The sequence below is a fragment of the Podarcis liolepis genome (assembly GCF_965112155.1).
Source record: "Podarcis liolepis genome assembly, chromosome: 16".
Lineage (NCBI taxonomy): Eukaryota > Metazoa > Chordata > Lepidosauria > Squamata > Lacertidae > Podarcis > Podarcis liolepis.
The window spans coordinates 4,537,846-4,558,566 of NC_139567.1; the positions used below are offsets into that span (position 1 = coordinate 4,537,846).

Below are 20,721 nucleotides of genomic sequence, written 5' to 3' on the forward strand. Positions count from 1 at the left end.
ACCTGGGCGCTATACATACCATACATAGTGTACTTAACACACAGGTCTCTTGCTGAGAAGCATCAGGATTTACAATGTGACTTTTATGAGTTATCTGGATCCCCAGTAAACGTTCCCTAGCCCATATATAACTACAGTTTTCAAGGAGATTTATAGGCAAGTATTCCCCTGATGATGCCTGAAGATACTCCCAACATGCTATAAATGAAACGATTGGCGCAGAAGCCTTATCCTTCCATTTAGCTGCACATATTTTGAGATAGCTGTCATGCAAATATTCTGCAGAATACGATCAGGCAGTAAAAAGCTAATGCAAAGTTATAGAAGTCTGTAAAGATAGCAGTACAATAAACTCCTGAAATACTGATTCCTGGCAAAGGCCATTGAGGCATCTGGATTCATGTAATATGTATTCTTTTTTCCCTTTTCGTTAGTTAGTTTTCGAGTGATCATGCTCTTCTGAAGTTTACTATACAGCGGAAAGGAGCAGCCAAGCATACTAGGACTCAATTTCTTGACTTTAAGAAAGCCGACTTCATAAAACTTAGGGAAGTGCTGGGCGAGATCCCATGGACAGCAATACTAAAAGGAAAGGGAGTTCATGATGGCTGGGAGTTTGTTAAGAGGGAGATAGTAAAAGCACAACGTCAGGCAATACCAATGAGACGGAAACATGGAAGGTGCCTAAAGAAGCCAGGGTGGCTATCTAAAGAACTTTTAACTGAATTAAGATTAAAAAAGGATGTGTACAAAAAATGGAAAAGGGGGGAAACAACCAAAGAGGAATTCAAACAAATAGCCAGTACGTGTAGACACAAAGTCAGAAAAGCTAAAGCACAGAATGAACTGAGGCTTGCTAGAGAGGTTAAAAGCAACAAAAAAGGCTTTTATGGGTATGTTCGTAGCAAAAGGAAGAACAAAGAAACAGTGGGGTCACTCAGAGGAGAAGATGGTGAAATGCAAACAGGGGACACAGAAAGGGCTGAACTCCTCAATGCCTTCTTTGCCTCAGTCTTCTCCGATAAAGAAAACAATGCCCGACCTGAAGAATTTGGAGCAAATGATTCAGCAAAGGAAACACAGCCCAGAATAACTAAGGAGATAGTACAAGAATACTTGGCTAGTTTAGATGTATTCAAGTCTCCAGGGCCAGATGAACTGCATCCAAGAGTATTAAAAGAACTGGCAGATGTGATCTCAGAACCACTGGCAGTCATCTTTGAGAATTCCTGGAGAACAGGCGAAGTCCCGGCAGACTGGAGGAGGGCAAATGTTGTCCCTATTTTCAAAAAGGGGAAAAGAGAGGACCCAAATAATTACCGCCCAGTCAGTCTGACATCAATACCAGGGAAGATTCTGGAGCAGATCATTAAGAAAACAGTCTGTGAGCACCTAGAAAGGAATGCTGTGATCACCAATAGTCAGCATGGATTTCTGAAAAATAAGTCATGTCAGACTAACCTGATCTCGTTTTTTGACAGAATTACAAGCCTGGTAGATGAAGGGAACTCAGTGGATATAGCCTACCTTGATTTCAGTAAGGCATTTGACAAGGTGCCCCATGATATTCTTGTAAAGAAGCTGGTAAAATGCGGTCTTGACTATGCTACCACTCAGTGGATTTGTAACTGGCTGACTGACCGAACCCAAAGGGTGCTCATCAATGGTTCCTCTTCATCCTGGAGAAGAGTGACTAGTGGGGTGCCACAGGGTTCTGTCTTGGGCCCGGTCTTATTCAACATCTTTATCAACGACTTAGATGATGGACTCAAGGGCATCCTGATCAAATTTGCAGATGACACCAAACTGGGAGGGGTGGCTAACACCCCAGAGGACAGGATCACACTTCAAAACGACCTTGACAGATTAGAAAACTGGGCCAAAACAAACAAGATGAATTTTAACAGGGAGAAATGTAAAGTATTGCACTTGGGCAAAAAAAATGAGAGGCACAAATACAAGATGGGTGACACCTGGCTTGAGAGCAGTACATGTGAAAAGGATCTAGGAGTCTTGGTTGACCACAAACTTGACATGAGCCAACAGTGTGACGCGGCAGCTAAAAAAGCCAATGCAATTCTGGGCTGCATCAATAGGAGTATAGCATCTAGATCAAGGGAAGTAATAGTGCCACTGTATTCTGCTCTGGTCAGACCACACCTGGAGTACTGTGTCCAGTTCTGGGCACCACAATTCAAGAAGGACACTGACAAACTGGAACGTGTCCAGAGGAGGGCAACCAAAATGGTCAAAGGCCTGGAAACGATGCCTTATGAGGAACGGCTAAGGGAGCTGGGCATGTTTAGCCTGGAGAAGAGGAGGTTAAGGGGTGATATGATAGCCATGTTCAAATATATAAAAGGATGTCACATAGAGGAGGGAGAAAGGTTGTTTTCTGCTGCTCCAGAGAAGCGGACACGGAGCAATGGAGCCAAACTACAAGAAAGAAGATTCCACCTAAACATTAGGAAGAACTTCCTGACAGTAAGAGCTGTTCGACAGTGGAATTTGCTGCCAAGGAGTGTGGTGGAGTCTCCTACTTTGGAGGTCTTTAAGCAGAGGCTTGACAACCATATGTCAGGAGTGCTCTGATGGTGTTTCCTGCTTGGCAGGGGGTTGGACTCGATGGCCCTTGTGGTCTCTTCCAACTCTAGGATTCTATGATTCTATGATTCTAGTTGACACATTGGGGTTTTTCATAATCTTCCTATACAGTTTATGAGCTCTTAAGTAACTGTTCTTGCTGCTTCCCAGTACTCAGTCATATACTGATTCTCAGCTATCCTCCTAATAATTTTTTTTAAGAGGGAGCAGCTGTGCTAGCACACATTGCAAATTTCTCCTACATCCCCTTCCTCATTCAATTACAACTCAGGGGCAAAAGGGACACAAGCAAACCCTTTGCTGATGGCTTGTACAGTGAAGGCAGTTCTTGGTTTAAGCCAACATGTACCACATTTTAAAGTTTTAGGTAGGGCTCAGACAAATTGAGAAGTGTTACGGACTTTTCCAGGTGACCCCCCCCCCCCCATATCGTTCATCCTGATTTACTTGCACAGTTTACATAGAGGTTAGACTGTGTCTAGTCTCCTTTGAGCATTTGGTTTGGGGGAAGGTTATACAACAATGAGCATTCAGCCTAATTTGATTGTGGGCTGACTGAATATTATTAGTATCCATTCATCTCACTTTTCAGATCATTTCCCTGTCCCTGTCCCTTTCCTAACTGCCAAAAAGTTTATTTTGTTGATGTGCTTTAATCCCTTTTAATTGAGCAAATTAAATGGTATAAATTTATGGTATAGACTTGAATAAGTATGGAGGCAACTTCCGGGTTGGCTGTGGGCAATGGCAGACGATGGAGACCGCTCGCCCTGGGTTGTCCGATTGCTGTGAGGGGGCAGGAAGGGAGCACAGGCAAAGCACTTTCTCTAAAAAGCCCAAAAGGAAAAGTTTGGGTTCTGAAAGGTCCAGCAGTGTTGAAGGACACACTCTAGGAACTCCCAAAGCTCCGGAGGGAGCATGAGACCTCCGAGACTGAGCGCAGGTACATGGCGCAATTGAGACCCACAGCAAACTGCTCACCATTGAAGCAGCAACTTCTCCAAAAATAAAAGCAATTTGGACCAATTAGATGAGGTCAAAAGATAATATTAAGAAGAATAAACTAAACTACTCAAGAGGCCTTCAAGGTTTCGATCCAGGGAGGCTGGTGCAAGAAGGGTGCAACAGCCATGTTGCTTCGGGCTGGTGTCACCCATGCGGCCACAGGGGCTGGGGGGTCACAGTCCTCTGCCCCTTGCCCCACCCCACTCCGGTGCACGCACACACATGCACACCAGCTCCAGGCAGCATGGAGATGTGCTCCATTGCTGCTTAGCAGCACTATATTGGATACAATCCTATGTGTTCAATATTCTTTTTGGGAGGGTGTGGGTGTTTTGCATCGTTTTGTCATTTCAAAAGAGAATAACCAATCCCAATGCCTTGCAGACAGGCACAAGCAATACATGTGAAACATATATCAAATCGATGAAATGGGAATGTTCAGGCATGCACATGCTAAAAGTGCTACAGAAATAATGAATAAATGCCTTCTGTTCAGAAGGAGACAAATTCTTTATGATTTTGAAAATTGTTCTAGAACTGTCAAATGTGCAGTCATGTGCCCAGTCTGCAGCTATCAAACAGAATTAATGGTTTTTCATTCCCACTGGTTTCAGTGGGAGAGCTATGAACATAATTAAATATCTCAAAGGGGCTTTGCTCAGGGAAACTATAGATGTCTCTCTCTGTGTGCACATACAAACACAATTAGAAAATTGGGTTGTTTAACCTATGTCCTGTTTCAGACCTCCAAAAAGTAGCATTGACTCTAACATTTTATGATTCTCTAGGGAAACTGAGCATTCCTGATGCTGGAGTAACATTCTGGATTCCCTAGTATCTTTCTCAAGGAATAAATCATGAAAGATGACAGCCTTTGGAACATTTGGCTTAGGAGGCACCCAGCCAATAAACACGGAACAGTGATACTATCATCTGAGTCGCTGATAAACACTAAAGTAGATTGATTTAGGCCTAGTTGTCACTGAATTGGTAAGTGGTCTGGGCTGTTACACTTCACAAATTGCAGGTGAGGCTCAGTTGATATAAATACCTAATGTTAATTGTTTAGAATATCTACACCCCATTCTTCTGTATCAAAATAGGCAATAAATGTGCCTAACAAGCAACAAAAAACAGTGTGGTGTCAGGGGTGCCAACTTGAATAAAATATGGGGGGCAGGCATGCCCCACCCTGCATAATTGATCACATGATGTGGTGCACACACACCATTTGAATGGCAATGCCCGTCAACCTTGTGGGGGAGGACCTGGCCCCCTCAAATATTTTAATAATAATAATAATCCAACAACTAATGCTCATGGACTGCAATCCCCACCCTCCAAATCTTGTGGAGCAGCTGAACCCTTGGTGACGTTTAGTTAGTGTGACCTCCATGTAAGCCTTGTTCAAGTAAATTAGGATGAATGCTCAATAAAGAGATCATACGGAAGGGAAGGAAGGCTGGAAGGAGATGAGGGCCCTTGATAGCATTCTGGAAACATCGATTATGCTCTGATTTGCCTGTGAGAAGGTTACATGTCTTCCTGTTGAACATTAATTTACCCCACACTTTTCAGTGCATTTCTCCATTATTTTTCTAACTGCCAAAGTCCACTTTCCCCTGCAAAGTGGACTTCTTGTGCTAGAGTGGCCATTTCAGTTGCACGAAGCTGACTTTCCTGTGTGCGATTGAATCCCTCCCCCAAATACTGAAAGTCTGCAGTTGGCCAACAAGAAGCAGGAATGCTATTGAAAGGCAGCCTCAGGGGTGGTGTGGAGGGTTAGGGTTAAATCTGGTGGTGACACATTTCCTACAGGTTTGCATTTCATGGAGCTTTCTGATTCTCCCTTCTGTTCTTGCTTTTGTTATCATTACAGCCTTGCAGGTTGCTTTCTGCAGGTGGCAGGAACAGAGCAGCCAAGTATTTTAAAGCAGAGATCAAAACAGAAATTACAGAGCTGAAAGGCATTGTTCCAGTCTTTGAAACAGCTCCATAAACTTGCTCAAGCGTGGGATGGAATCTTAATTTCCCCCCAAATCATGTTCCTGAACTTCTACATGAGTAATGTTGTGTATGCTACTACTGTTGCATTAGCGCTGATATCCCTCTCTCAAATCTGTTGTATATATCTAGTTCCTCTACTTCGGTTGTTTTTATTATCTTGAGGTTACACGGATTCCTGGGCCTGAGGATGATTGCTTTTCACTGCTGTAAATGAGGAATAAATCGGAACAATAACAACAACAGTGTGGTGAAACCAGGGCAATCATAGACTCATCGTTGGAAAGGACCTGAGGGTCATTCTGCCTAACCCCTGACTGAGGTCTTCCTTGGCATTGCTTTCCTTCATCTTGATTTTTAATAGGTGGGTTCTTTCTGATCTTTCAGAGGGCTCTCAGACAACTCTAAAGTTATTGGAAAGTGCAAACCCATTTTGAATCGAGACAGTTAATATTAAGGTTTATGCAATAAAAACAGGATTGATGGTGACACCAGAAAACCAGGGCTCCATTGCTCTTATATTAATCACCATATAATATCACAATCCACCAAAATAATTACAGACAAATAATTACTCGCAAAATATGCATTCCTGCAATAATTTATTTGTCAACCTGTTAACATTCCAAATACAATGAATTGTGTTCAAGGTAACGATAAGCACTAATTGCACCATGTTGAATGAGGTACAAATATCTTTAAAAATGGCATGATAGAGAAAATTCATTAACGCTGAAAACAACATCCAAAATGCGCTTGGAGGTTCCTCCCCTAAATTCCATCTGCATGAATCTGAATTGCACAACAGATTTTTTTTGTAGAATCCTGAAGCAGAAACCCAGGCGTTATCCAAGATTCCCGACCCAGATTTATTGGTGAATGTGGAAGGGAGGGATTATGGAAAAGAAGCAATTGAATGAAGGGAAGTTGCCATGACCCTTCCCACACCCACCACTTTCCCTTTTCAATCCCCCCCAGAGGCACCACCCCAAGCCAATATTCTGTCCGAGCAGAGCCCAGCTAAAATCCAACAGAGAAGGGGAGCTGCTCAAGGAAGCTGAAGGATTAAGAACTCTCTTCCAGCCCACTGCTGCTTCTCTCCAAATGTCCCTGTGCCCACATCCATGGTCAGTGAAAATTACAGGTTTCGGGATCCCATGGCTTCTATGCTGTATCTAGTTCCAGTCTCACCTATTTCCAGCAGAGCAGCAGAAGTTCCTAACAGGACAGGCCACATGCATGTCCAAAATGTTGTGCTGTGAATTGGGAATGTGTGCCTTGGTTCTCAGTCCAAGAAAACAGAACACATTTTCTGCATTGGAACAACACATGAAAAGACACCACACTAGTTTTCAGGTCTCTCAACAGGCTCAACACTTCTGCAAAGAAAGATGGGGAAACATGGTTGATTCCGGCTATCAGTCTTTTTCACATAAGAGACACAGATTGCACTTTGCTGGGACTTGTGAAATAGCAAGGAGAAGAGAGCAGGACAGAGAGAACATTCAAGCCTGAAATCATTCTTATAGCATCAGTCCAGACATGTATGTTGCCAGGATTCACTTTGTCTACTACCGGTATGTTGACGGATGGGAAATGGGGTCACATTGCACATAGGCACTGTGTGGCTTCCATGTCTTAGAAGCAATAGTCACATTCACTTCCAGATACAACAAGGAACGAGTGGAAACATGCCGGACTAGCCCTTTAATGATGATGATGTATTTGTTTCCTGGCCTTCTTCCTAAGGTCCCAGGGTGGGTTTCAATATTAAAACACCATATTAAAAACAATTTAAAACAACTTAACACGCACACCAGCAACATTCCCCATCCAAAGCACAATCAGCTCAGTTCTCCAGGGAGCTGCTTCAATGAATGTAGTAATATTTCCTCTTGGCAGAGGTGGGAAACCTGTGGCCCCACAACTCCCATCACTCCCAGAAAGCATAGTCCAAGAGCCTCTGAAGGACCCTCAGTTCCCCACGCCTGCTCTAAAGGGACAAGAACCTTGACTGGTAGAAACCTTGGCTTATATGGAAGCTGGATGATTAATTGTGTGTTGTGGGACATTGCTAGTGTGTGTGATCGCATCAAGGGACTGGGGACAGTTCCACTCATGCCTGGTCCCATGTATTTAGAAACGAATGCTTGAATAGAGCTTCTGTGTGGGGACAAAGTAGAATTGCCCCCCCCAACCTTGTGTGGAAATGCCCTTGGAACTCCTGCTAATGATTCTATTGTATACAGAAACAGAGAAAAACTCTATTAGTGAGACCCCACTAAGTCAAATTGACTTGGAATGTAGTCTATTCTGCAGAACCCCAGGTCACAGATTTGAGGTATTGATCTTGGCCAAATGCTGAAAAGTTGCCTAGCCTCATATTCTTACTGTTTAAACTTTGTAACGGTCCGATGACTAGATTCAAATAAATGAATTTGATCACACTGAGGAGTGTGAAAAGGTCAGTGCCCTGCCTGCATTTATTTGCTGAAACCATTTATTTTGTCAGAGAAGGTTATCAGAAATCAGAAATGGAAGCTCAGTCTCACAGCTCTGCAAACCTCTTGTCTCTTCCAATTAAAACATTGCCCAGAAAATGGAATGAATTATATTCTATTTTGGCCGCAATACAAAACTTGGAAATGAAGATTCTTTACATAACTTCTTGGAGGAATGGTATGTGATCCCATATTTTTAAAAGTTGTTCAAATATTAGTGCACCCAAATGAGAGGGCTAAAAGAGTATTAAGGGTCTATGAAAATTTATAGCCTTCAGTACATTAATGCTGGCATTTTAGGTGTTTCCTTACATATGAGAAGTCCATTTTCATTAATGTTAAGCAAAAAAACACACACACCCTTTTAGTCCCATACACAGGCCAACAAAATGAGAGGCCTTTGGGACACTTTTGATAGCAGTGGCAGATTTCAGGATAGTTCCTACCATTAGGGAACTGTCTCAGGCGAGAGAAGTTGGGGAGAAGTGGTGGGAGCCTCCCAGCCTTTCCTGATGAGTCAATTTGCTGTTCCACTTGAAGAATACAACTGTGTGTGCCACATGGCCTTCTTAGCTTGCTGCTCCCAATGTGGCAGAGGAGTTTCAAGGGTTGGGGTGGGAAAACAGAACCTGCTCTTGGAGTGTCACCATATTTATCATGCTCTTCCTGCAAGGCATTCAGAACAGCAAACATTACAGTCTCCCCCTCCTTAAAAAAGCCCACAATGTAGGCTGAGAGATAGTGACTAGCCAGAGGACAACCACGGAGCTGCGTGGCCAGGTAGGGATTGAACCAGGGTCACCACAGTTCTAGTCTGACATTCTTGTGGGAGTGCATCCAAAAGGCTATGGAAAGAGTTAATGTAGTACAGAATCCTATGATGTCGCCACAGTAAGCAGTTTTTCAGTAAGGTCTCTTATCACCTGTAGAGTGTTAGAGAGTGAGTGCAGCAGGAGTTTGTTTTATGCTGCTATGTGCCTCAGAATACATCATAAGTCTGGCAGTCTCATATGGTCTCTCTCTCTCTCTCTCTCTCTCTCTCTCTCTCTCACACACACACACACACACACACAGAGAGAGAGAGAGAGAGAGAGAGAGAGAGAGAGAGAGAGATGTAAATTTGTTTTGGGATACCAATGAAAGTTATGTGTTATGTTTAAACTCTACAATTCTAACCACTACAACTGGAGATGGCCAAATCTGTCCTTTTCTGTGTCTCACATTTCTGACCTTCACTTCACTGTGCCCAACTTTAGTTTGCAAATATTCCTTTTAAAAGTTTGCATGAAAATTCATCAGCATTGCGTGGTGCAGGAGTTTTAGGGCTCGGCTAGGACATGGGAGACCAGGGTTAAAGTCCTACTTAGTCATGAAGCTCATTGGGTGACTTTGAGCCAGTTGCTGCTTCTTAGCCTAACCTCCCTCATAGGGCTGTTGTGAGGATCAAATGGGGATGGAAAAACAGGTATGCTGCCACCTCCAGCTATTTGGAAGCAAGGTAGGATATAAATCTAATAAATATATTTTTGAACACAAATTTGCCTAATATGCACATTTTTGGAAGCAATTTCCCTAGAATCTCCCTCTCTTTTCTCCCTTCCTCCAGTTTGGCTTAGACACACCCACCCACCTACCCCACAGTGTGGCTCCTAATATTTTAACAAATAAACTTGGGTAAGCTGGATCTTTCTGTCTACAGAGCTGTTTGTCATCCAGCTGATTCTCTGAATTTGACAGTCACTGTAAGGACTCTCCCCCTTCTCTAAACACAGTTCTTGAAATAGCTTTTGTAATCACTGATCCAGATGTCCATCAATTTAATGAACATTTTAATGAGCAGGGAGCCTCTTTGATTGCCCACAGCTGTGAGATTATTATTATTCTGAAAAGAGAAAACATTTCACCTTTGTCCAGTAGTTAGGAACACAGACGTCTGCCTCCATGCCAGGTGAGGATTTGTCTGTTTCACCTACAGGAACTAGGAAGGTGCTTTATACTGAATCAGACCATTGGTCCATCTAGGTCCGTACTGGCTACTCTACACTGAGTGGCAGAGGCTCTCCAGGATTTCAGATACTGGACATTTCTAGCTCTGTCGAGAGAAGCCAGGAACTGACCCTGGCGCCTTAAGGACACAAAGCCACCACTGAGCTCTTGTTTAGCAGCATAATCTTTCCCACCACCTGGCACGAAACACTTTTAATTGGAGGTGCCAGAGGCTGAACCTGGGACCTTCAGCAGCCTCGTGCCCACCAGAGCTTTTGAACTACAACTCCCACCAGCCCCACCCAGCATGGCCGTGCTGGCTGAAGCAGATGGAAATTGTAGTCCAAAACTTGTGGAAGGCACCAAGTTCTATAAGGCTGTTCTATATGCACTACCCCTGAGTTGCAATCAGGGTGGCAGCCTACCTCTTAGTGTGTGAGGGTTTGGCTGCAACTTTGGATTGTTCTGGGAGCACAAAAGTGAAGCATAGCTGCACCTCCCTGCAAGTGAAGCTGCCTTCTGCCATGTCAAATCATTGACTCGTCAGACCTGGTACCATCTCCTTTGACTGGCAGCAGTTCTGCAATATCCACTGGAAGTGTTGGGATGCAGCTCAGCTTGCTAAGGGGTTTGCATGGGGTTATATTATAGAGAAGGGAACCTTCACATGACCTTTCCTTTGATGTTACTGACATTCTCAGCTTGCAGCTTTTCCTTTTGAAGAAGAAGAAGAGTTTGGATTTTGTGCCTCCCCCTTCCTCTTGTTTGAGCTCTTTTGGAGACAGGACATATTTGGATGTATCTCTGTGGAGTGCAAGAGTCCTTTGCACCTCCACCTTAGTTAGTAAGAGCTAGGAACCTTTTCTACCGAGGTGTGCATTTCCTATAAAAAGAAACTAAGCCTTTTTCATGATTCCACAGCAAGGGTATCTCTGTGTGATTGCAGCCAAGGTAAGCCTGCCATCTCTCAGCAAAGGATCCATTGCACAGTCAGCTTCATGCTGTGTGCTAACTCTGCAAAGTAATTCAATATACTCAGGATCTTTTTAACCCAAGGATGATGGAGGACTTCTGCCCTATCTGTATGCTCTACAAAGTCACTTCAAAACAGTAAGAACAGTCAGGGGTGGTGTCAGCCCCTCTCGTCCTTGGGCAATTTCAAGGGCCCCAGTTCCTTCACAGGGCTCACTGACAATGTCTGCTCTACCCCCTTATTTATTTTTCTGACCCTGAAAGGCAAGCCATGTCAGGTCCAGTCTAGTGTTGGCCTGGGGCAGTGTGGGAAATTTATAGAGTGGCTAGACACAGCCATCCATTGGTACTTGTACAGCTGCCGCTGCAGCCAAGTAAGCTAATCAGGCACCATTGAGAGGGGCAGAAGAGGTCCATAGGAGGACATATTGTCCAGGGTCTCCTCAAACAAGGAGATGGCTGACTGCAGGTTTGGGCAGTGGCCCTTGGCGTGATGCCCTTGTGAGATGGCCTCTCCTTAGGAGATGTCCCCTCCACCTCGCTTGTCACCTGCTCACTTAGAGAGCGCTTAGCTGAGCAAGTCAGCAGGCAATGGCAGCTGTGATAGGTCAAAGATTGAAACTGGCCTTTCCAGAGGGTGCTTATGTCTTGGTAGCTTTCCAAGGACACCGGTTTTGAGGACAACTCATTATTCCAGAGATGCTGTTAACTTAGGGAGCAGAGAAGTCCATTGTTTTTTCTTTCTTTCCCCCCAGTAATCATGATGGGTGCACAAGAGACAGTCTTTTTAGATATAGCAGTTGACTAGAAGGTGTTTCCTTGGCAGTATATGATGCTTTGGCTGTGGAGCAGCAGCAGGTTAAGGAGCAAAGGAAGTGGAGGCTGGTCCATTTGGGTGAATGGGACACTGCACCACCTTCTTTCTTCCAACCAATACATGGGATGGCCCTGGCTGTCAGCTTCCTTCTCCTTAGTCCCAGTGGTTCTCCATGTAGAACTTGGCAGGCACAAAGCTAAAATTAGTTGGTTCCACCTGACATTGACTCTGGCACCACCTACTGCTGGCCTCCCTGTTTTTCACCAGCCACCACTATGGCTATATCTATAGCAAATGTTTAAATCAGTCTCATACCACTTTAAGCAGTCATGACTTCCCTCCAAAGAATCCTGGGAACCGCAGTTTGTTATACATGCTGAGAGTTGTTAGGAGACTCCTGTTCTCCCCACAGAGCTACAATTCCCAGAATTCCCTGGGAAGAGGGATTGACTGTTAAACCACTCTGGGAATAGCAAAATTTGTCTAGGAAACCTATAGCAGAACTGTGAGACAGAATACCACAATCCTGGGATTAAATGTTTTAGCAAATTACTTCCAACTCACAAACTGTCATTGGTTGCAGGTTCCTCCACGGGGTTTATTTGGCAAGCCTCTACCCTCCAAGTCCAGGGCTCTGTGTCAACCCAACCTTGACTTTCACACCTCATGGAATGATGCCGGCAGGAGTGTCACTTTTCTAATTTTAGCCTGTCCAAACACACTGACACCTTCCCGATAACATTTCAGTTCAGGAGCAGAGTGTTTAGTTTAGGATTAGTGTCTGAGGGACTGTACAGCGTGACCAAACCTTGGTACAGCTCAGTAAAAACTCCCCTGCTATAGATCTACAATTTGGGGTTTGTGTGTGGAGGGGGGGTGTATTATAGCAGGTAAAATCCTGCCCAAAATAGAATGGGTATGAGAAATGCAAACAATCCAACTAGCCATTCAGCAGCCGTGTCTGGAGCACCATAACAATCTGCGCAGGCTGTAATTCTCCCAAACACACCAATCTTAACAAACTCTTAATGAAAATAAATTGATATGGGGACTGGGAGGAAGAAGTCACCAAACTAGCAGTTTACTCGTGAGTTGCAATCAGATCAAACCGTGAGATGCGTCTGGCTCTGAGAATCTTGTAAAAGGCTCAGTGGGAGTCATGGAAAGCGGAGGAGATATTAGAGGCCGCCTCTTGAGGGGAGGAGGTAGCAGGAAGTGGGGAAAGCAATCCTGATTTCCCCAAAAGATCAGACTTTTTCCAAGGACAGGGAAATGCACTGGATGGTGTGAATAATGCTTGATGTGATGTTGTCTAACCTGCCTGCAAACAGATCAAAATGAATGCTCAGAATGCAGGTGATGTGGAATAGCAATGAGCAAGAAATTAGTTTGAAATGCATTGGAAATACCTTGTTTTGCAATTTCTGAAACAAAACAGAAATTGAAATTGTGCTCCTGTGAAATTTGCACATTTCTGAATTTTGTGGTACAGTTTGCCAACCAAACAATGTATATAACGGAGAAAGTATACAGTAAAATGCACAAATTAGTGGAAATTGCTTGCAAAAATTAGGAGAAAATGCACAGAAAAATGTGCATTTTGGGAGAAATTCACACAAATAATTTTCATGATGATTCCCCCCCCCCGAAAATAAATAAATCACAAGCTTATGCAGAAATGTGAAGAATGGGACTTAAGATGTGGGGTGGGGGTGGGGATGCGAAACTTAGAAAAATAAACATTTGACAAATTGGTTATCCCTAGCCTGGTAGTAACCCAAGGGTAATTGATTCCTATTTTGAGGAGGTTTGGACCCCAGAAACTGTGACAAAATAAAATCAGGGATGAGCAGAAGGTAGGTCTTGATCTGCTAGTCTTGATCCCTGGGTGACTTGCATAGAACAGCAAGGATTTTTGACTCCAAATAGTTTAAGAATAGTAAAAAGGAAATGATTTCCCCCAATATGAATAAATTGCGGAAAATAAGAGGACTGGAGGTAATCAGAAGTGGGATTTTTATAGGGAAGGACAATGAGCTTTGTTCAGTTCTGTTACAAATTCAGAATGATTTGAAGTTTATATCATTCGTACCGAGTTCTAGGTGGTGGGTATTTGGGTTCTAGTAAAAACAATGTAGATCCTTCAACCCTGAAATTGTCTACTTCCCTGCAGCTGAAATACTTATAATTAAATAATTGTATCAGTCCTGAATCTTCCAACTTCACTGGAAGTTGGTTTACGAGTTCTGGTGTTACGGCAGAGGGAGAAAAACTTTCCCCTATCCCTTTCTTCATGCTATGCATAATTTTATAATCTTCTGTCATATCGCCTCTAAGTCACTTTTTTTTTATAAAAAAGGCCCAAATGCTGTAACTGTTCCTCTTAGGGGAGTTCCTCCACCATCTTAATCACTTGGGTTGCCCTTTTCTGAACTATTCCAACTCTACACTATCCTTTCTGAGGTAATGAGCAATTTTAATGCTCATTAAAATCCGCAGTCCCTCAGGAGAAAGGGTTGATTCTGCATGCAAATCATATGCATTATTATCCTCCGCTGAAGTTTTTCTCTTTTCTTTTCTTTTCTTTTCTTTTCTTTTCTTTTCTTTTCTGCTGTTCCCACAATGCATCTCAAAAAATGCCCCCCTTCAAATGTATACTGTCAGCTTCTATTTATAGTCAGCCTTGTCCTGCGCTAGGGCTTGGGACCCTCTTGCAGCCTGAGGGCTACACTCCCTGAGGGCAGCAGAAACAAAGCACTGCATCAGGGCTCCCCAGACATGGTAGGGTTCCAGACTCGCCCAAGCTGTGGTCACTGGTGGTGGGAGGAGGAGGAGGAGGAGGCAGTGGCGGTGCAAGCAGCAGTGCCAGCGGTGCCCCTGGCTCGCCTTGTCTCATGGGGACGAAGGAGCAGCTCCATTCCATGCCCCATGCCAGAAGTTGGAGAAACTGGGCCTATCCCAGTGCTGCGCTCTGCTCAGCCTCCTCTACCCTCTCAATATTGGAGGGCGGGTGCTGAGCCCCCTGCTAAACAATATCTAGGGGGCTGAGGTGTCTTCAGCCCTAAGGAGTTGGCGCCTATGCCATACACCCTCCCAAACCAGGGCAGGGCCCAGTTCTGCTTGTAAGGGCCGCAGAATATGCTGCTGCTGTCATGCTCAGCCATCTAATTCAACCTCAATACAGTGGTCCGTCGGGTTACATACGCTTCAGGTTACATTCACTTCAGGTTACAGACTCCGCTAACCCAGAAATAGTACCTCGGGTTAAGAACTTTGCTTCAGGATGACAACAGAAATTGTGCTCCAGCGGCACTGCGGCAGCAGGAGGTCCCATTAGCTAAAGTGGTGATTCAGGTTAAGAACAGTTTCAGATTAAGACCGGACCTTCGGAACGAATTAAGTACGTAACCTGAGGTACCACTGTACTGAAATCCAGAGCTAGAGCTTCCTTCACAGATGGCTGCCCAGCTTCTGCTTAGAGACCTCCAGCAAAGCAGAGCACACCATCCCTCTAGGTAACTGTCATATTGCCCATACCATCAAGACATGTCTCCTAATGCTAAACCAAAATCTGCCTCCTTGTAACTTAAAGCAAGAAGCACTGTAGCTTAGTGGCAGAGGATCTGTGTTGCAGGCAGGTAGTCCCAGGTTTAAGCCCCAGCACTTCCTGGTGGGGCTGGGAGAGATCTCTGCCTGAATTCCTCAAAAACCACTAGCAGTCATTGCAGAACAATAATAAGCTGGCTGGATGAGTAGAAAAAGCAGCTTCCTATGTATTGGATACTGGAAAATTGTGAAGATTTAAGGATTAGCATGGAGTTCAATTCAGTTCTTAGAGTTTGCTTACTGCATTGAATCCCATTTTCTTCTGATGCTATAGATGCATTTTCTGCCTACATTACAAAGTTAATTGCCAGATTATTTCTATAGATAGCGTGTGGTGTACGGAGCTGAGAACTATTAATTCCAAATGTGTACTTTACCTCTTTTCTACAGAGGGTGCAGAAATCTCCTGACAGGCTGAAACTAAGGAAAACACCCAAATCAAATTACTTTCAAGCTTCCTTAAAGGTCAATTACTACATGGCAAACCTCACATTTGTTGTGAACTGCTTTTGGTCCTTCAATGTCTAAAACACATTCTATATAATCCCTATGAGGCTATAGCAATAGGGAGGAAAATGACAGCCATACTGTCAGGCCTCTAACAAGATATAACAAGATGGGAAAAGCTCTTATAAATATGTTTGGTCTTGTGAATCTTTGAATGACACTGGCATGGTATGAAGAGAGGTTATCTGAAAAGCTTTTCATGTTAGGCTCTCCAGAGAGAAAGCAAACTTTGGCAACCCGAAATCTATAGATTTTTTTTAAAAAATAAACATAATATTCCTGGTCCAATATATAGACTGATGTTGTGCTACGGTTGTCATATTTCAAAAAGTGAATGTCCAGATACAAACGTTGTTCAGCTTTTATCCCCCCCTCCCCCCCCTAAAATCTCAGTAAATAAATAAATGATTTTTTAAACCTATTTTTTAAGGGAAATTGCCAAAAAAATCTACACTTCTGATATGGGCTGCCATACACCCAGGTTTCCCTGAACATTTTTGCTGCTTTTCAAAAATTCCACCCGGACGCCATTTTTTGACAGACAAATCCTGGCTATGTCCAGGAAATTCCAGATGTATGACAGCCCTAGATAATGCAGACATGCCTTTTCACTGTTTTATTTGTCTAACATGATGACTGGCAGCTGAAAATGTGAGATGACTTCACTTAAAAGTATTGACTTAAATCTATATTAAGTTAGCCTTGCTTTAGTTCTATCAGAATCAATTGGACTTAAGGGCGTCATGATGAGCAACTTGTCCTACTGATTTTAATAGGGCTACTATCAACACATGTGATGGGAATGCGGTATCGGGGTGGGGCTGTAAGTATGGCCCCATTTCTGTTGCTACATGCAAGCTCTCTACATGTGAGTAGACACATGTCTAGTGCTTGAATCTGGATCCTTTCCAATGCATTTTGGTTTAGAAGTTCTGGTGTGACATTTGATCTTAAATGGCCCCTTCACCCACTTGCTCATCAAGCAAGAAATCATGCACGTGTGCATCAGCTTAGAGTCCACTAGCAGCAAAAGTGTCCTCATTAACCTCAGTGTTTAAGAAATGTTCCACACAGAGTTCCAATGAGCATGGGGCACATTTCCCAATGTTGGACCTAGTGTAGGAAGCTCTTGCTTATACAGAGCTCAATGGACAAATTCAAAGTTATTCAGAATTATGTATTGTGCGACTGCTATTCATTCCTGTTTGTTTAGGTTTCTGATCATCCAAATTCAGGTAATCTGGTTTAATGAGGGAACATGGTTTTGTTTTTTATTTTTTAATATATTAATGTAAAATACTCTCATTGACGTCAACAGTTGAAAGATAAATTGCTTCATCCTTGTTGCAGGGGATTGATTTATATTTTGGTAATCCCACAAAAAGCAATTTAATTTAGCCAAAGTCAATTGAAATAAATATCCATGGGCACAGTTATACAGCATACCTGAACTTGTTTAAATTCAATTCCCTTTCCCTGGGGTACTCTATGAAATCCAGGACCAAGAGAGGATCTAAGAAACAATTTTGAACAGAATTTCTTGCAGGAAAACATAAATTAAATTGACCCTGTTGTAAAGATGCACGGGGGGGCGGGGGGGAATAGAGGCTTCTTTGTGACACCATCAAACCTGAATGTCAATCAAGTTTACTGTAGACTGAAGTTTGCTTCAATTCAGCAGTAAAGAGCGGGTTTTTGCAGGAAATGCAGTGAGACAAACAGAAAACTGCTCAGACCCATGCCTAGAAACATGAGACAAGTGGAAGACCTCTTGGACTCATGCTTTCTAGGCACAGGACAAGCAGAAATGTGGACAAACTCTGAATCTTACTGAATCACTGTTTCATGCACTTTCACTTTTGTTTCCTTGAGATGGCTCCAAATAACCGTGTTCTCCAATCTCCAGCACACGATTTAAACAGATTGAATCTTTGATGTTGACTTGTGGCAAAGGCTGCCTTAAACCCTAGTCTTATCAATGGTTCAACAAGTATCCCCATAATGAATAACCCACATCACAGGGATCTGAACCTCTCTTTCATTGGTGCCTTAGTAAATCCTGCTGCTCCACAATTCTGCAAGTGATAATTACAAAAGGCTGCCTTGCAGTGCAGTGCTGGCTAGTGCCCATTTGGACTGGCAGGGTGGAAGGCAGGGAGGCCAATGGTACACGGAGCCAGAACAATGAAAGGCAGAGCCAACTAATTCTGGTTTTGTCTCCATCTTCCTCCCTAATGACTTCTGCAGGGACTAAAGAGGAGGGACCTAACAGCACAGGCCTCCCCTTGGGGTGGCTGTATGTAAGAAGTCAGGCAGGTAGGGGCTGGCTGAGGGCAGTGCCCCATTTGCCCTCATGGACCAGTGTTGCAGTGCAACCTTGTGATATGAATCTCCACAGTTTCCAATTATTTCACATTGCACGCGTACCCTAAGTGAGTGTGTATGACAACAATAATGGTTGGAATTCCCAAAAGGAAGCAAAAAGGGATTGAATGACCTGAAGTCTGTAGAGGTAGGCTATTGAAGGGAGAGGTGTGGCCCAGGGATGGGATGGAGTCAAACAAGTACAAAGGAAAGGCAATTGGTGTTGATGAAGGGGCTGGGAATTGCCCCACAAACTCAGAGGGCAGTTTCTTGGCATCATTATTATGCCAAAGGTACATTCTTTTGCTACAGAATATTTTCCACCATTACATGCTGCACTTCAAAAATGAATGTACCACAAGACAGGCAACAAAGAGGAACACAGAGAAGGTGAAGCTTCAAAACGACACACAGAGATTTTTGCAAATGCTTTTGGAATAAGGAAATGGTCCCTATGAGAGGGAGGGGAATAAGACCCACTTCACATCTGCACCACAAATTGTGGGAGCTGCTTCTCTTCGATGATGTCCCATGAGTGAATATTATAACTACATGCCCAGAACTAATCGTATGGATTAGTCCACTTGATTAGCACCCCAGAAGGAGGGAGTGTACTGGTTTGTTATCATAGACCCCCATATGATTTCCTTGCCTATGTGACTGTAGTGTTTCCCCTCCCACATTTTGACCACATGGGATGAAGGAGCTGTTCTCAGCAAGTCTGCCATCCATATGAAGGGTACACAAGCTTCTGAACAGTTGTTGCCAAGTGCAGAATCAGGGCCAGTTCTGAGCTGTGTACTTCCTATTGCAAAGGTGGAAAACTCCCCCCCCCCTGCATCCTCGAGGGCTGCATTTCTCCATGGACAACCTTCCAGTGGCCACATGCCAGTAGTGGGCAGGGCCAGAGGCAAAAGTGGAGGGCGCAATGGCTGTGCCTTGACTTTGTGCAGTAGACTATATTCCAGCCACACAAATGTCCAAGGTCCCTGTCCCCAGACCTCTCCATCCAGGCAAGCAAAAGGCATTATCACAGTTCAATGACATATTCCAGCCTGGCAAAAACAATTAAGGGATGTATGGAGCAGGGCCAACTAGAGGCCTGGGTGAAGGGATGTACCCCAGGAAGAGCCCCAAAGGCTGTTTGGAGAGGCCTAGGGGGTTGCATTCTGCTTCTGGGACTGAAGTCCCCCACCCTTACCCTTTTGGTGTCTTTTAAGCTATATGGTCCAAAGTTTCACAGGACTGGAATCAACAAAAAGAAAGGAGTGAAGTTAAAAGACCATCACATTTCTCCAATTAACTCATGGTTCTGCCTTGTCAAATTCCCCCTTTAGGTGTATGAAGTTACTCCACGACATAAAAGCTGAGAGCCAGAAAGAAGTTCCTGTGTTGAAACCAATAACAGATATTCATAGATCTCTATTGTAGGACACGCCACAACACTTTCCTCCACCCCACCCCCAAAGTTAAGAGCGCAATGGCTAAACAATTGTAAATAAAACTAACTGAACCTCAGAGCCTTGAAAATAGCAAGGAAATAATAGCAGAATCGCTTGAAGAAGTCCAGCCTCAAGTGGTCCCATTTCTGAACCCCACAGATTTCACCTTGCCTGAGATTCCCTCAATAACTTGGATTCAGTCGAAGCTCGCATGCTTTGTTCTACGTTAGCATCATTCCCTTGCTGGCATTCTCCCTTATGTATTACCCCATTAAAAGCAGCCCCCTCCTTGGGTTGCCCATATTGAAGTACTGCATGTAAACCTCTTCTGGTCCCACCGGAATGATGGATGCCTTTAAATATCCTCTCCATTATCGCTGACAGAGACAGTGTGTATTTTAATGGTGGGCACTTTCTGGTCCTTTGCAATGTTATCCCCTGATGTTCTTGCACAGCAGCAAACCTGCAGGAAACCTTTGCTCTTGACTTTTGCTGTCACACAGCTGGCCTTATCCCTGGAGGCTGTGCTCTTGGTGGACACACTCTGCATGGCCGAGAAGAGCTTCCACTCGCAGACACCGTCCGATTTGGAAATCTTATAGAAGGTTTCTCCGGAGCCGACGGGGATGCGGACAACGTCTTTTGGAGCTTCGGCGACGTGGTTGCTTGCATGATTGAGGTTGAAGCTAAGGGAATATTTGTTGGCTGAGTATCTCCGTGGTGGGAGGCACTGGGCCCTTAGAACATTCTGGAATGCCTTTTTAAACTCTTGACTTGAACAAGGGTAGATGATGGGGTTGATGCAGCTGTTCAGGTATCCCAGCCAAAATGCGATTTTAAAAATTGTCTCTGAGGGCTTGCTCTCGGGAAAGAAAGAACCTGGAATTGAAAATATATGAACCATTACTGGAAA

General features: G+C 43.9%; 1 protein-coding gene across 2 annotated transcripts in view; it reads right to left on the reverse strand.

The window, feature by feature from the left end:
* Window positions 1-14,244: 14,244 nt before the first annotated feature.
* The window catches only part of ADRA1A (adrenoceptor alpha 1A), a 55,215-nt gene continuing 48,738 nt past the window's right edge, over window positions 14,245-20,721 (reverse strand). For both annotated transcript variants that reach the window (XM_083480605.1, XM_083480604.1), the window contains exon 3: window positions 14,245-20,687. In XM_083480605.1, the coding sequence (XP_083336731.1) occupies window positions 20,164-20,687 (524 nt within the window). In that variant the 3' untranslated portion in view covers window positions 14,245-20,163. The remainder of the gene's footprint in view (window positions 20,688-20,721) is intronic.